The 13661-nt window shown below is 36.1% G+C and overlaps 1 protein-coding gene across 2 annotated transcripts in view; it reads right to left on the bottom strand.

Moving 5' to 3' along the window:
• Positions 1–13362, bottom strand: part of LOC127651217 (E3 ubiquitin-protein ligase HECW2-like) — a 59959-nt gene extending 46597 nt beyond the window's left edge. For both annotated transcript variants that reach the window (XM_052136949.1, XM_052136950.1), the window contains exons 1-3: positions 12916–13362; positions 3533–3640; positions 2397–2491 (exon numbers count right to left, since the gene is read on the bottom strand). In XM_052136949.1, coding sequence (XP_051992909.1) covers positions 2397–2491; positions 3533–3640; positions 12916–13249 — 537 coding nt within the window. In that variant the 5' untranslated portion in view covers positions 13250–13362. The remainder of the gene's footprint in view (positions 1–2396; positions 2492–3532; positions 3641–12915) is intronic.
• Between the last annotated feature and the right edge of the window lie 299 nt (positions 13363–13661).

The raw sequence follows: 13661 nt of genomic DNA, 5'->3' as shown, positions 1-13661 counted from the left end.
TTGTCTGAGCAACCCCAGTTCTTTATTTTCTTTCAGTCTGTTAACTGAGATCTCTGGAAGTTTACAGTAAGTTTCATGTCAATGAATGTGGAATGCGCCCTTTGCACTATTTTTGTGCGGCTAACCATGTGTCGTCAGCCAGTCTCAAAGCATTTCAAAGAGTGCTCTCTTCCTGTGCATTCCCTGCATGCCTTTGAACATGATATGTCTCTGTGGAGTTCACTCAAAATCTACTGCACGGTAATGGATCTTTCAGACTGAAAGGCAAAGAAAGATCAATGCGCGCACACACACACACACAGGTGATGTGAAACTGTAAGGCATGCAATGATCATTTGCACATGTGTTGCATTAGTGCATCAGTGATGGTGTGTTATCAATCTCTGTATGGTGACCTTTATCAAACTGTTCTCACAGATCTGATTGGATGAGTCTGGTTTGAAGCCTTTATTGAATGCAACAGCGCCTGCCAGAGCATAGTGTTTCTCCTATTAATAGGGGTCTAATTAAGTCCTTCTTACAAGAGTTGTAAGCCATGAACCAAACAAACCAACCCTGAGGTGAATTACAACATTACAAACTTTGATTTGAAGGAAAAAGATTTTGAAAACCGAAAAGCACAAGACTGTGTGATTACTGTCTTTAATGAGGGAAAGAACTACAATCCCATGAAGCATTTCAAATGATGTAATTCAATTAAAAACTCTTGATTCAAAGTTGTCAATTATAATTATAGAAACAATACGCTAAGTTTATTGCAAAATATTTAGTTATTTACATATATCTAAGTAGTTTGATGCGTTTTGTTTGCCACGATTTTCTGATTATTGGATCTTTCTTTGCTGGATCATTAGTGTAGTTTTTCACCAAGAATTTAGCTATTTAATATGATTTTTTTTAACTGAAACAATGCAGACTGATGACTGAAGCTGAAGCATTTACCATCGATTAACATGGTAGGTAGGTCTGTTTTTAAAGGTTTTGTTAATAATCAATTCACTTAAAAATATCAATAATCAATTCATATAAATGTAATTCTACTGTATATTAATGCATTTAGTTGCTAGTTGCTTGGCAATCAAGAATAGTCTACAGTTACAGTGAGGCTTGTTATAATAATAATAATTATTATTATTACTTAAATGTATTCATATTAAAATATTCATATTTATTCATATATAAAAATATAACTTTTTAATATTGGGGGGAAACATCATAATGATGAACATCATAATGATGAATAAAAACACACTTGTGTTTTTAATCATTATGGTGTTCCTGTTTGAAATCAAGCAGATTTGTCATCATTACAGCAGAAATAGCAGAGAAATTCTTACATAAGGGGGCCTTCGTATAAATAGTCTTGGACAATAGAGGGCAAAAAGGTTAAGAACCACTGCATAGTGAGTTATAGTGATTTTACCATAGTAAAAGGAGCTTTGCCCATGGTACAATCACTGTAAAGCATGGTTTCTGGTGGCTTATTGGTTAATTAAAAAATGCAAATAATCTAGAGTGGGTAAATTTAGATTGATAATCTTAAATCCAGTTCAATGATTATGAATATATTTATATTTTTGTCTTTTTTATCAAAAGTAGTGGAGAGGACAGAAAATATGGTAAGAAGAAGGGTGGACGGGATTGTGAAATGTTACAAGCCAGATTCTCGTGCAGCCCAAATGAGCATCATGGCTAGGGCTGCACAATTCATCAAATAAATAATCGAGATTACAATTACAGTTGCCACAATTAAGTAATCATGAATAGTGTCAATTATAGCATTCCATAGGTTTCCCTATGTTGCATCAAATGTTTCCATTTTATTTTTAATTTTAAACTTTTTTTATGTTTATAAATGTAAAGTTGATCGTTCAATTATTCTTGATTTACTGATGCATAAAACAGCAATAAAATAATTTAGGAATACAGTTCTCAGATTGTTTTGGATGTGTTGAAGGCATAAAGAATAAAGCATGTAGATGATCCACCCAAAATAATAATTTGAATGTAAATTCTATTATTCAAAATTAATCACAATTGCAATATCAAGGCAAACAACAATTGTGATTTTTGTCATAATCGTGCAGCCCTAACCATGGCTCAATGTGTTGGAACACATGCACTAAGAAAAGGAAAATGAAACATACACAAACCACTATTATTATAATGTAATATCATGCCATTCCAAAGAATAAGAGATGTTGTGCCACGTAATCCTCTGAGAATTCATGATGTTTAGAAATCTTGTACGAGAATCACATTTAAAATTCATTATAGGGACAAAGATTCATTCCTACCACAAATCAAAGATATAGAAAGACCGGAGGGTACACACACCCCCATCTTACCACATCAGCTACACTTCTATGCCTGTACACACTTATACACACACTTACTGTAACTCCAGGGTTTTTGACTGTGATGCAGGATGTTGTGGCCCTCAATGCTCCACTCACTCCATGGTAATATTTGAAACAGATTTTGGTCTCAGCTGAGAAAAGGAGATATAGAAATACAAATATTAACATGTCATCCTGTGTTTTTCAAAAGCTCATAGATTTTAAGTATAATTATTATATACTGAATAAGTATAACTCGCTAATGCATATTGTATACGGAAATGTCATTTTCTCAAAACTGATTAGCTTGCTTATATGCTATTTTTCTGGGAGTTTCTTATGAATTTCTTATGAATTATTGTATATATATATTTATATATTTCATGGATACGTTTTTTATTGGGCTTTTTTTATAGTGCTAAAAAGTGTTATAGTGCAAGATTGAAAGGGTTTTAATATAAATAGTGGTTTATATTACTACTTGTTATTTCATGCTGTAGATTCAAAAGAACTGGCTTATAAGAGTAATTCCTTCGGGAATTAGACCACACTGGTCACATTCGGTTTCACGCACTAGATTTAAAAGAACCGGCTCATAATTGTTATGGAATTGAACTACATTGGTCGCGCATTATTTGTCACGTTGTAGATTAAAAATAAAACCGGCTCATTGGAGTCATTCACTCACAAACCAGACTTTATTGGTCATGCTGTAGATTCAAAAGAATCGGCTCATAAGAGTCATTTGTTCTGGAATTGAACTACATTGCTCGTGCATTATTTTTAACACTGTAGATTAAAAAAAATGAAACATTAATGAAACATTCATTCGGTAACCAGACCATTCTGGTCATGCTGTAGATTCATAGGAACCGGCTCATAAGAGTCATTAATTCAGGAATCAGACTAAACTGGTAACGCTGTATGTTACATGCTGTAGAGTTAAAAATACTGGTTCATAAAAGTAATTTGTTTAGGAATTGGACAACACTGGTCACACTGTGTGTTTCGCGCTGTAGATTCAAAAGATCCGGCTCATAAGAATCATTCGTTCAGGAATTGGACTACACAGATCGGCCCAAATCAGATTACAGCTTTACTGATTAAGAAAGAGCTAAACTTTTTTTTGTACAATACCTATCAGAAAGCCTGTGAATCAACTGTGGTTTTGGTCAACTTAAGTTTTCACTTACGCTCCATGAAGTATTGCCCAGGCTCCAACCTCCAGACGATCTGTCCCCTCTGAGTGCCGTTTATGCCACGGTTCTTCGAATCCCAAACGTTAGCGGGACATGTCTCATCTGTGCAGACACAAAACTGTGTAAACATTGGGTTTATATCTAAATAAATCATGAACTGAGGAAGAAAAGCCTCCACCAGGAGTCAATAGTTCCCACTATAAGCACATGGCTGTGGAACAACACGATTGATTGGTTGATTAATGGTGCCACGAGCATAGTTACAACCATGAAAAACCTCAGACCTATTCTCGCTAGGGTTTAAAGTCTTTATAAAACAAATTGATGCCAAAATGTATTGCCCTGAGGATAAAGAAACATGTTCTGAGTTAGTTTTTCCTGTTCTTTAACTTCTTAACTGAACACGCCCCTGATCAAACAGACCTCCTACCAGCTCCCATCTGTTTGGCACACTTATAGATCTCACTCTATACAGAAAGCAGTTATATACAGTGGCTAAATGCACTAATGTGAATGTATAATGAACACAGAGCACACAAGTGGATGCACCATAAAGAAAAAGCTCTATATAAACCAATAACGAGTCAAGCATTTGCTTCAGTATACTTGAAATAGTATAGTGACTTTATATAATAATAAATACAGTAGATTCTGTAGTTGAATTTTCTGTAAAGCTGCTTTGAAACGATGTGTGTGGGAATAGACATCTGCCCTGGATTTTACATGAAAACTGGCCCAAGTTTTTTCTGCATATCGCGGCCCATTTGGCACATCGCAGTGGCATTGTGAGGCGACAGTGCTAGCCACCGTGCCGCCCCAATTGTGCACAACTTATCAGTGCATGTTATTTGTCATAGGAGAGGATGGACACTTTTTTTTTAAATAACATGCACAAAACTTTTTCACATTTCATATCCTGTTTCACTCTAAAATACAACACATAACTGTTTGCCTCTGAAATAAGGTGCATTTTACAAGTCTAATATCATAGCTAATATTTGATGTATCCTTAAGATACAATTAAATAATATTTTCACACATTTTGCGTAATTTGGCAAAATTAAAGCTTGCTTGGAAATGACGCCCAATAAAAATATTATTAAAAATTATTAAGTGATGTTCACCTTAAATATTCTTTGTTTCCTTCAAACATCACTTCATGTCTCATATTTCATCTCAAATGTTCTTCGCTGACACTTTTATCAACTTCGTTAGAAAGTACAGAAACTTCATTAAGGACAAAAATGTTTGGGACAGTTGTATTTTTTGAAAAATATATAGAAATAATTTTCACACAATAAATGTTTTAATGTTTTATGTTTATTTCACTCTCGGTTTAGATTATCATAGCTTTTAACATGTAAATATTTGTATTATTATAATAGAATTTCATAGATTAATATTAAAACTCAGGGTCTGACAAAGTAAACACATTTTTATATATATATATACATATATATATATATATATATATATATATATATATATATATATATATATATATATATATATATATATAGAGTACTTGTCTACCTGTTTCCTCCAATATCTTAACAAGGTCCTTTGCTGTTGTTCTGGGATTGATTTGCACTTTTCGCACCAAACTATGTTCATCTCTAGGAGACAGAATGCATCTATATTGCACAATTTAACACCCTCATATATCTCTGACCTGTTGATAGATCACCGCCCATTGAGAGCTCTCAGATCTGCCGATCAAAGCCTTTTAGTGGTTCCAAAATCAAGGTTAAAGTCTAGGGTCTATCGGGGATTCGCAGTAGCAGCTCCCAAACTTTGGAACAGCTTAACAAGTCAAATTAGAACAGCCCCCAGACTACCTATTTTTAAATCTAAGCTCAAAACATTTTTTTCTGATTTGGCCTACAATTTGTGATGTGATGGTTTACTGTATGAATGAATGAACATTACATTTATATAGCACTTATCTGACACTACACTCAAAATGCTTTACACAGTGAACAGGGGACTCTCCTTTACTGGTATTATGTGTGACTCTTTTATGTCAAACTATTATATATATTGTCAAGCCAGTTCTCGCCTCCTCCTTCCCGGGTTTCGGCACCAGTATTAAGGGGTTAATGGAAAGGAGGAGGCAAGAACCGGCTTGACAATATAAAACATTGTTTAATATAAAACTGAATGAAAAAGACAAACACACAAAGGTGTTGGACAGCTGCCCATAAATCTCTCTCTCTGTCCCACGGCAGTCTCCAGTCGGCCTTTATCCCTCTCTGAGGCTTGATTAGCCTGATTAGGGGCTGGGCAGCATCACAACCCGGCCCTGTCCTCCGCCCTGTCACAATAGTAAATTCATAACTTCATGCACAGGCTGCATGTATTTCTATAGATAAAGTGCTTTAATAATTTTAGTTATTAGTTATTAATTGAATATAGTTGATGCTCAATGTATAATACTAATCTCCCTGAAAGACGATAATATCTAGAGGCAGGTAAAAAGAAGGCTCTACCAAATTGATTGTCAGTTATTCAGAGCAGACAGACGGCATTGTGGGTAAACTGAGTTCATCAGCACATTAGCTTCAATTTCCAGTCTGAGCCTGTATAATCAATACAGCCACACAAACCAAAGACCCAATGACCCACTGATGAGTTTCTCTTGCTCTCTCCCTTCCACTTCGTGCTTCAGGACAAACATTATCTGAACAAAAAGAGTGAAAAACATCTAATGACAAAACACCCAATTACCAATAAGTTCTATTTAGGGAGTACTACCGTACACTGTATCCTAACCAGTAGTGACGCAAAAGTAGACAGCAAAAAGTTATTTATTCACACAATGAAAGCACATGCTGTTTAAAGTAACATTTACAGCCAATCAGAACATATAATGTTTAATATGTGCATGCGTAGTGGGATTTTGACCAGTGAGATTTTGGATTAAAGGTGCATTCACAGTGAAAGCGATTTAATTGCTGGAAATAGCCAAGCTGCTGTCCTGCTGGTGAGGAAAGATTTAGAGAAGCGGTTTTGTTCGAGGTATGATGGTAGTCTGTGATGTGTAATTGTGGGACAACACTATTCATTTTGTCAGTGACTCTTTGAACAGACTAGCCTTGTATACCGTGATCTATAGCAACTCATGTAAAAGTATATCACAGAGCTGACAATGGGCATCAGTTACATTATGTCTACAAGAGCCACGATTCACTTTTCTGTGTCACATGACTCCCGTAAAATTCAATCACATTCGTCTAGAGATCAGTTGCATCTTACGTCAACATGTTTCCCAGAAAAACTTGTTAAATCCCTTTAGAGCTCAGTGAGGATATATATGCTCCAAGCCTGTGAACAAGCCATGTGTTTTACTTTTTTGTTTTTTGTTTGTCCTTTTCATTGTTCTCAGTGGTGATTTTAAATACATAGTTATTATTGTAATACAGTATTTTTTCAGTATTACAGTTAAAATATATATTGTTAGTATATTTAATATATGATATATTCTATTAAATATATATATATATATATATATATATATATATATATATATATATATATATATATATATATATATATTAGGGCTGTCGATTTAACACGTTAATTCAGTGCGATTAATTATACAAAAAATAACGCGTTAAAACAAATTTGGCAATTAATCGCATGCCCACGGACCATAAGAAGGAAGATTCCTGAGAAATGCAAGCTTGTACTACTACCTGTTTATTCCAGAGGGCAGTATGTGAAATTTAACCTGTATGAGCAACGCACAGTTTATACAGTGAAGAAAACACTTCAATAGGGAGAACAACACAAACATGCGTTACGGTCTTGCATTCATAACACTCGAAAGAGCGCAAATGCGATCTAAGGGATCTCAAGATGTGTTTAAAGATTGAGTATTAAACTATATTTAACTTGACACAGTGACCTAAACATTTTATGTTTATGACGCAACACACCAGAGACGTCTGATGTAGGTGTAAATTGACGGGCTCTTAAACAAGCCCTCATCATAAATCTCCAACTGATTGACAAATTCACTTGTGAAATGGATTGCTGTGAACTGTATGCCAATGATTGACTTATGATAAATAATATGGAAGTAAACAATACATTGTATTCTAAAGACGCTTTTTGTATGGTCTTATCAATGATTAACTCTTCTGCTACAGGAATGTAATGCATTTTAATTATCTGAATATATATATATATATATATATATATATATATATATATATATATATATATATATAGGTGAAACTCGAAAAATTAGAATATCGTGCAAAAGTTCATTAATTTCAGTAATTCAACTTAAAAGGTGAAACTAATATATTATATAGACTCATTACAAGCAAAGTAAGATATTTCAAGCCTTTATTTGATATAATTTTGATGATTATGGCTTACAGCTTATGAAAACCCCAAATTCAGAATCTCAGAAAATTAGAATATTACATGAAATCAATAAAAAAAGGATTTAAATACAGAAATGTCAGCCCTCTGAAAAGTATAATCATGCATATGTACTCAGTACTTGGTTTGGGCCCCTTTTGCATTAATTACTGCCTCAATGCGGCGTGGCATGGATGCTATCAGCCTGTGGCACTGCTGAGGTGTTATGGAAGACCAAGATGCTTCAATAGCGGCCTTCAGCTCTTCTGCATTGTTTGGTCTCATGTCTCTCATCTTTCTCTTGGCAATGCCCCATAGATTCTCTATGGGGTTCAGGTCAGGCGAGTTTGCTGGCCAATCAAGCACAGTAATACCATGGTCATTGAACCAGGTTTTGGTACTTTTGGCAGTGTGGGCAGGTGCCAAGTCCTGCTGGAAAATGAAGTCAGCATCTCCATAAAGCTTGTCTGCTGAAGGAAGCATGAAGTGCTCTAAAATGTCCCGGTAGACGGCTGCGTTGACTCTGGACTTAATAAAGCACAGTGGACCAACACCAGCCGATGACATGGCTCCCCAAACCAACACAGACTGTGGAAACTTCACACTGGACTTCAAGCATCTTGGATTGTGTGCCTCTCCATTCTTCCTCCAGACTCTGGGACCTTGGTTTCCAAATGAGATGCAAAATTTGCTCTCATCAGAAAAGAGGACTTTGGACCACTGAGCAACAGACCAGTTCTTTTTTCTTTAGCCCAGGTAAGACGCTTCTGACGTTGTTTGTTGTTCAGGAGCGGCTTGACAAGAGGAATACGACATTTGAAGCCTCAGTCCACTCCTTGTGAAGCTCCCCACACATTTGAATGGCCTTTTCCTGACAATCCTCTCCAGGCTACGGTCATCCCTGCTGCTTGTGCACCTTTTTCTTCCACACTTTTCCCTTCCACTTAACTTTCTATTAATGTGCTTTGATACAGCACTTTGAGAACATCCAACATCTTTTGCAATTACCTTTTGAGGCTTTCCCTCCTTGTGGAGGGTGTCAATGATGGATTTCTGCACAACTGTCAGGTCAGCAGTCTTCCCCATGATTGTGAATTCAACTGAACCAGACTGAGAGACCATTTAAAGGCTCAGGAACCCTTTGCAGGTGTTTTGGATTAATTAGCTGATTAGAGTGTGACACTTTGAGCCTACAATACTGAACCTTTTCACAATATTCTAATTTTCTGAGATTCTGAATTTGGGGTTTTCATAAGCTGTAAGCCATAATCATCAAAATTATATCAAATAAAGTCTTGAAATATCTTACTTTGCTTGAAATGAGTCTATATAATATATTAGTTTCACCTTTTAAGTTCAATTACTGAAATTAATGAACTTTTGCACGATATTCTAATTTTTCGAGTTTCACCTGTATATATATATATATATAATTTTTTAATATTTAAAGATAACTATGTATAATTATTATATATTGAGTTATTGTTATATGAGGGGCTTTCCCAGCAAATATTTGTATATGCAATTAATCGCGATTAATTAATCGGGACACCATGTAATTAATTCGATTAAAAATTTTCATCGATTGACAGCACTAATATATATACATATATATATATTAAATATCCATTATATTTTCAATATATTTTACAAAATTATATATTTAAAACAATGCAAAAGCTTTTATAATAAAAATAAATATATACACACTACCGGTCAAAACCTTTGAAACACTTGACTGAAATGTTTCTCACGATATAAAAATTAGATTTGAAGGTGTATGCTTAAATGTTTGAAATTAGTTTGTAGACAAAAAAATAATTGTGCCAGAATACATTTATTTCATTATAAAACCAAAATGTAATTACATTTTTTTTTAATTGATGACTTGGACCATATAATAAAGAAAAGCAGCCAATAAGTGCCCAACATAGATGGGAACTCCTTCAATACTGTTTAGAAAGCATCCCAGGGTGATACCTCAAGAAATTGGTTTAGAAAATGTCAATAGAACATGTCTGCAAATTCTTGGCAAAGGGTGACTACTTTGAAGATGCTAAAATATAACACAGTTTTAATTTATTTTGGATTTTTGTTTGTAATTCCCATAGTTCCGTTTATGTTATTCCATAGTTTAGATGACTTTACTATTATTCTAAAATGTGAAAAAAAAAAATTATAAATATATATATATATATATATATAAAGCTTTAATAGAATTTCTTGTTTCTTTTAAATATTAAAATATGACCCAGGATATATTTGACAGGTTTCGTGAGATTTTAGAATTTGCAATCTTGGTATGGCCGAGATGCAATTATCATAAAAGCTCAAGTATGAAATAGCACCTACAAGTAATAAATCCTGTTAATAAGAAGAGATGAACTGCTGAAATACAAATATATTTGATAAATATTATTTGTTTCTTCCCTTTAAAGAGTAATACAGCTATGTCACCCTGTAAGACCGGTTGCCCACTGAAGCTAAGCAAGGTTGAGCTTGGCCAGTACCTAGATGTGAGACCTTCTGGGAAAAACTAAGGTTGCTGATGGGAGAGGTGTTAGAGAGGCCAGCAGGGGGTGCTCACCCTGCGGTCTGTGTGGGTCCTAACAACTCAGTGTAGTGATAGGGACACTGTACTGTAAAAAGACACCGTCCTTTGGAGGACACATTAAACTAAGGTCCTGACTCTCTGTGGTCATTAAAATTCCCAGGGCACTTCTCATAAAAGAGTAGGGGTGTAACCCTGGTGTCCTGGCCAAATTCCCCCTATTGGCCCTTCTCAATCATGGCCTGCTAATAATACCCAACCATTAATTGGCTCTATAACTCTCCTCTCCACCAATAGCTGGTGTGTGGTGAGCATACTTGTGCACTAAGGTGGATGCTGCATAAAGGTGGTGGTTGAGGAGAGTCCCCTGTTCACTGTCTAAAGCGTTTTGAGTGTAGTGTCAGAAAAGTGCTATATAAATGTAATGTTCATTTATTCACTTTATTTGAACACATTTGAAAAGAAAGATAAATTGTATTAACTAAAAAAGAAAATCATGTGATTAATCATAATTTATTTTAATATCTATAGATAAATGGCCAGCCTGAAAATAACTACATTAATAAATAAACTAACTTTTTCAAAACCATTTTCAATGCAACTAATAAGGCACTTATACGTCAACCTCCAAATGAATCCATCACACCTCTGATACTTTAACCCTGCTGTAAGAAATTATCTAGATTAAGCCCGTAGCTCTGTTTCTCTGTAACACATGTCATACGTCAGGCTCAGTCACTCTTAAGGCTATAAATGGAGCTCAAGAGGCTCTGAGTGAATTGATGGCTGGCACAGTCCCTGAGAGGCTTTTCCCTGGGACAGGCCACAGAGGATTTTCCCAGTTCAGATCGATGGCTCCATGCAGATGGCTATAGTAATGTGAAGGATTGCCTTTCACTGACCATGACTGTCAACTGGCCCTTAAAACCATGTGCTCTATACTACTGCTGCCAAAGAAGGGTGGAGATTACAGAAGAATGAGAGCAAAACCTTATTCTTACTGACACATGTAATCTGTATAATATATAACAGTTTAATTAAATAATTCACTCCAATTCAAAAGAAAGTCAATTAATGGTTAATTCCATTGCAGTTGTTCTGATCAGTCTGTCTCTTGGGCTACTAGTGCATTGAGCTTGCTCATGGTTGGTTACAATCTCATGGGAAAAGTTTAGCTCATCTTCCCACCTCTCCTCTACAAATCAAAACTACAGCGGTTATGAGCTCTCAAGGCCATCAGCAATAATGCTGTGTAATTAGATTTATCCTTCAGTGCATGTAAAGGCTTGATGTACAAGGAGAAAAAGAGAGCGAGAGGGTAACAATAGATAAAAGGCAGTTAATGACAGTGCAATTAAGCAGATGCATAACTGACTCAGCAGTTTTTCTGTCTTTATTTGCTCATTCACTTTCAATAGCTCTTTGTCATGCTAGGCCTCTCTCATAATAAACACAAGTCAGCCTGTTCATATTTAGCTTAGTGGAGCAGTAAAAGAGACAATCATCCATTCTCCAGCAGTCAGCCACCCTTTCAGGTCAGAAATGACTCCCCTGATTAGTACATCACTGTAACTCAAGATGCTTTTCCCAAAACCTGTTCATACATCTCTCAAAAATCACCCAAACCAAATGATTTTCTGTGCAATCTGTCAAATGATGCAATCATTTAAGTAATAATGTTTTTGGGTTTTTTGACTGATTTACACAGAAATGATTTTTATTGTGTTTTTTGGATATTCCAAACAAATGTTGGGGGGTAATACGTAATAATTAACGAATGTTTTACTTAGATTACTTTTTAGAACTAATGGAATACATGTAACTCTCTAAACTGCAAGCAACTCAAAGTTTATAAAGGGGTATAGTCCTTGCATGCAAACTACAGTATATGGAGGGGATCCAATCACTTGTCCACAAAAAGATCTGCCAGCCAAACATAGCACTACTGTTCCGAAACAGAGAGCTTTAGCAAACTGCAGATGAGAAAAAGTACGTAGTTAAGTTCATAATGGGGTAATGTGATAATGTTACATTTTATCTTTTAAAAGAAACTTTCTACATACTGTTCAAAGATCTATACAATCTCTTGAAACACTTTCTCCAATGTTTGACATTCTAAAATAGCTATGTCCAAATCGCATACTGCATCACACTTCTGTGGCATTTTGAAGAGTAAGGAATAGTGTGTTCACACTGAAAATGCAATGAAAAAGAATTGTACTATAAGTACCTAGATGATGTACTTCTTTAACTGAAATAAAATACAGAAAATTCAGTTTAGACAGCACCTTGCAAATGTGAGTTGAATGCTTTACCATAACCCCACACTGTGTGAATATGTACATTACTTGACATACTGTATAAGTGATGGCCTGAGGTTGATTAACATGATAAAACTAGTGGCAACACATCACGTGCATTTGAAACATCACTTCCTTAAGCCCAAACAACTCACCTATATGGTACAACCCAATCCAGTCAGTGGCATCCACTTCCTCCTTAATGTCCCAAGAGATGACAAGGTTTTGTCCTCGCCCAAGCGTGAACTGGTACATCGAGGCTGTTAAAGAGGAACGGCTGTCCGACGTCACCAGGTTGGTGTCGCTGTTGGCACGCTGTAGGCCCATTGGTTCTGGGGGTCCTCCTCTAGAACTCCCCACATTCCCAGAACCACTCTGTGCTGAGAGGCTGCAGAGATTCTCTGGGCTTAGCATGTAGCGCATATGTGGGCTGCGCCTCCGCACCACTAGGAGATGTTCACGGGCAGTGGTGGTAGTGCCGGTGGCCATAGTGGCTTGGGTAGAGGGGTGAGGAGTGTGGTGAGGGGAAGGGGTCGGGTGATGAGAAGGGTGAGGGTGGGGGCGGGAACGGGGAGGGAGGACTGCCGTAGCTAGCGAGGGGCGAATGGTGGAGGTTGTATAGAGACGAGGGCAAGAAATGGGTGCCAAATGGGCACAAAACAGGGTTGAGATTTGGGTTTGGGCCCAAAAATGGCCAAAATACTCACTCACAGCCTTACTTTGCAGAGGTCTTCTCCTCATAAAAGTTCCCTTGAAGTGGGATTTGGGATCTAAAAAGATAATCCACTTCCAAAATATCCAACACCCTTGAGAAATCTAATAAGCATCCAATCCCAGAAAGAAAGAGTTGGGCTGGGCATCCCAAATCCAGCTCACATTGTGGCTGATGCCATCTAGATTT

The sequence above is a fragment of the Xyrauchen texanus genome, chromosome 11 (genome assembly GCF_025860055.1).
Source record: "Xyrauchen texanus isolate HMW12.3.18 chromosome 11, RBS_HiC_50CHRs, whole genome shotgun sequence".
In the NCBI taxonomy this organism is placed as follows: domain Eukaryota; kingdom Metazoa; phylum Chordata; class Actinopteri; order Cypriniformes; family Catostomidae; genus Xyrauchen; species Xyrauchen texanus.
Note: the sequence above shows the minus strand (reverse complement) of the source record. Positions and strands in the feature narration are given on the sequence as shown.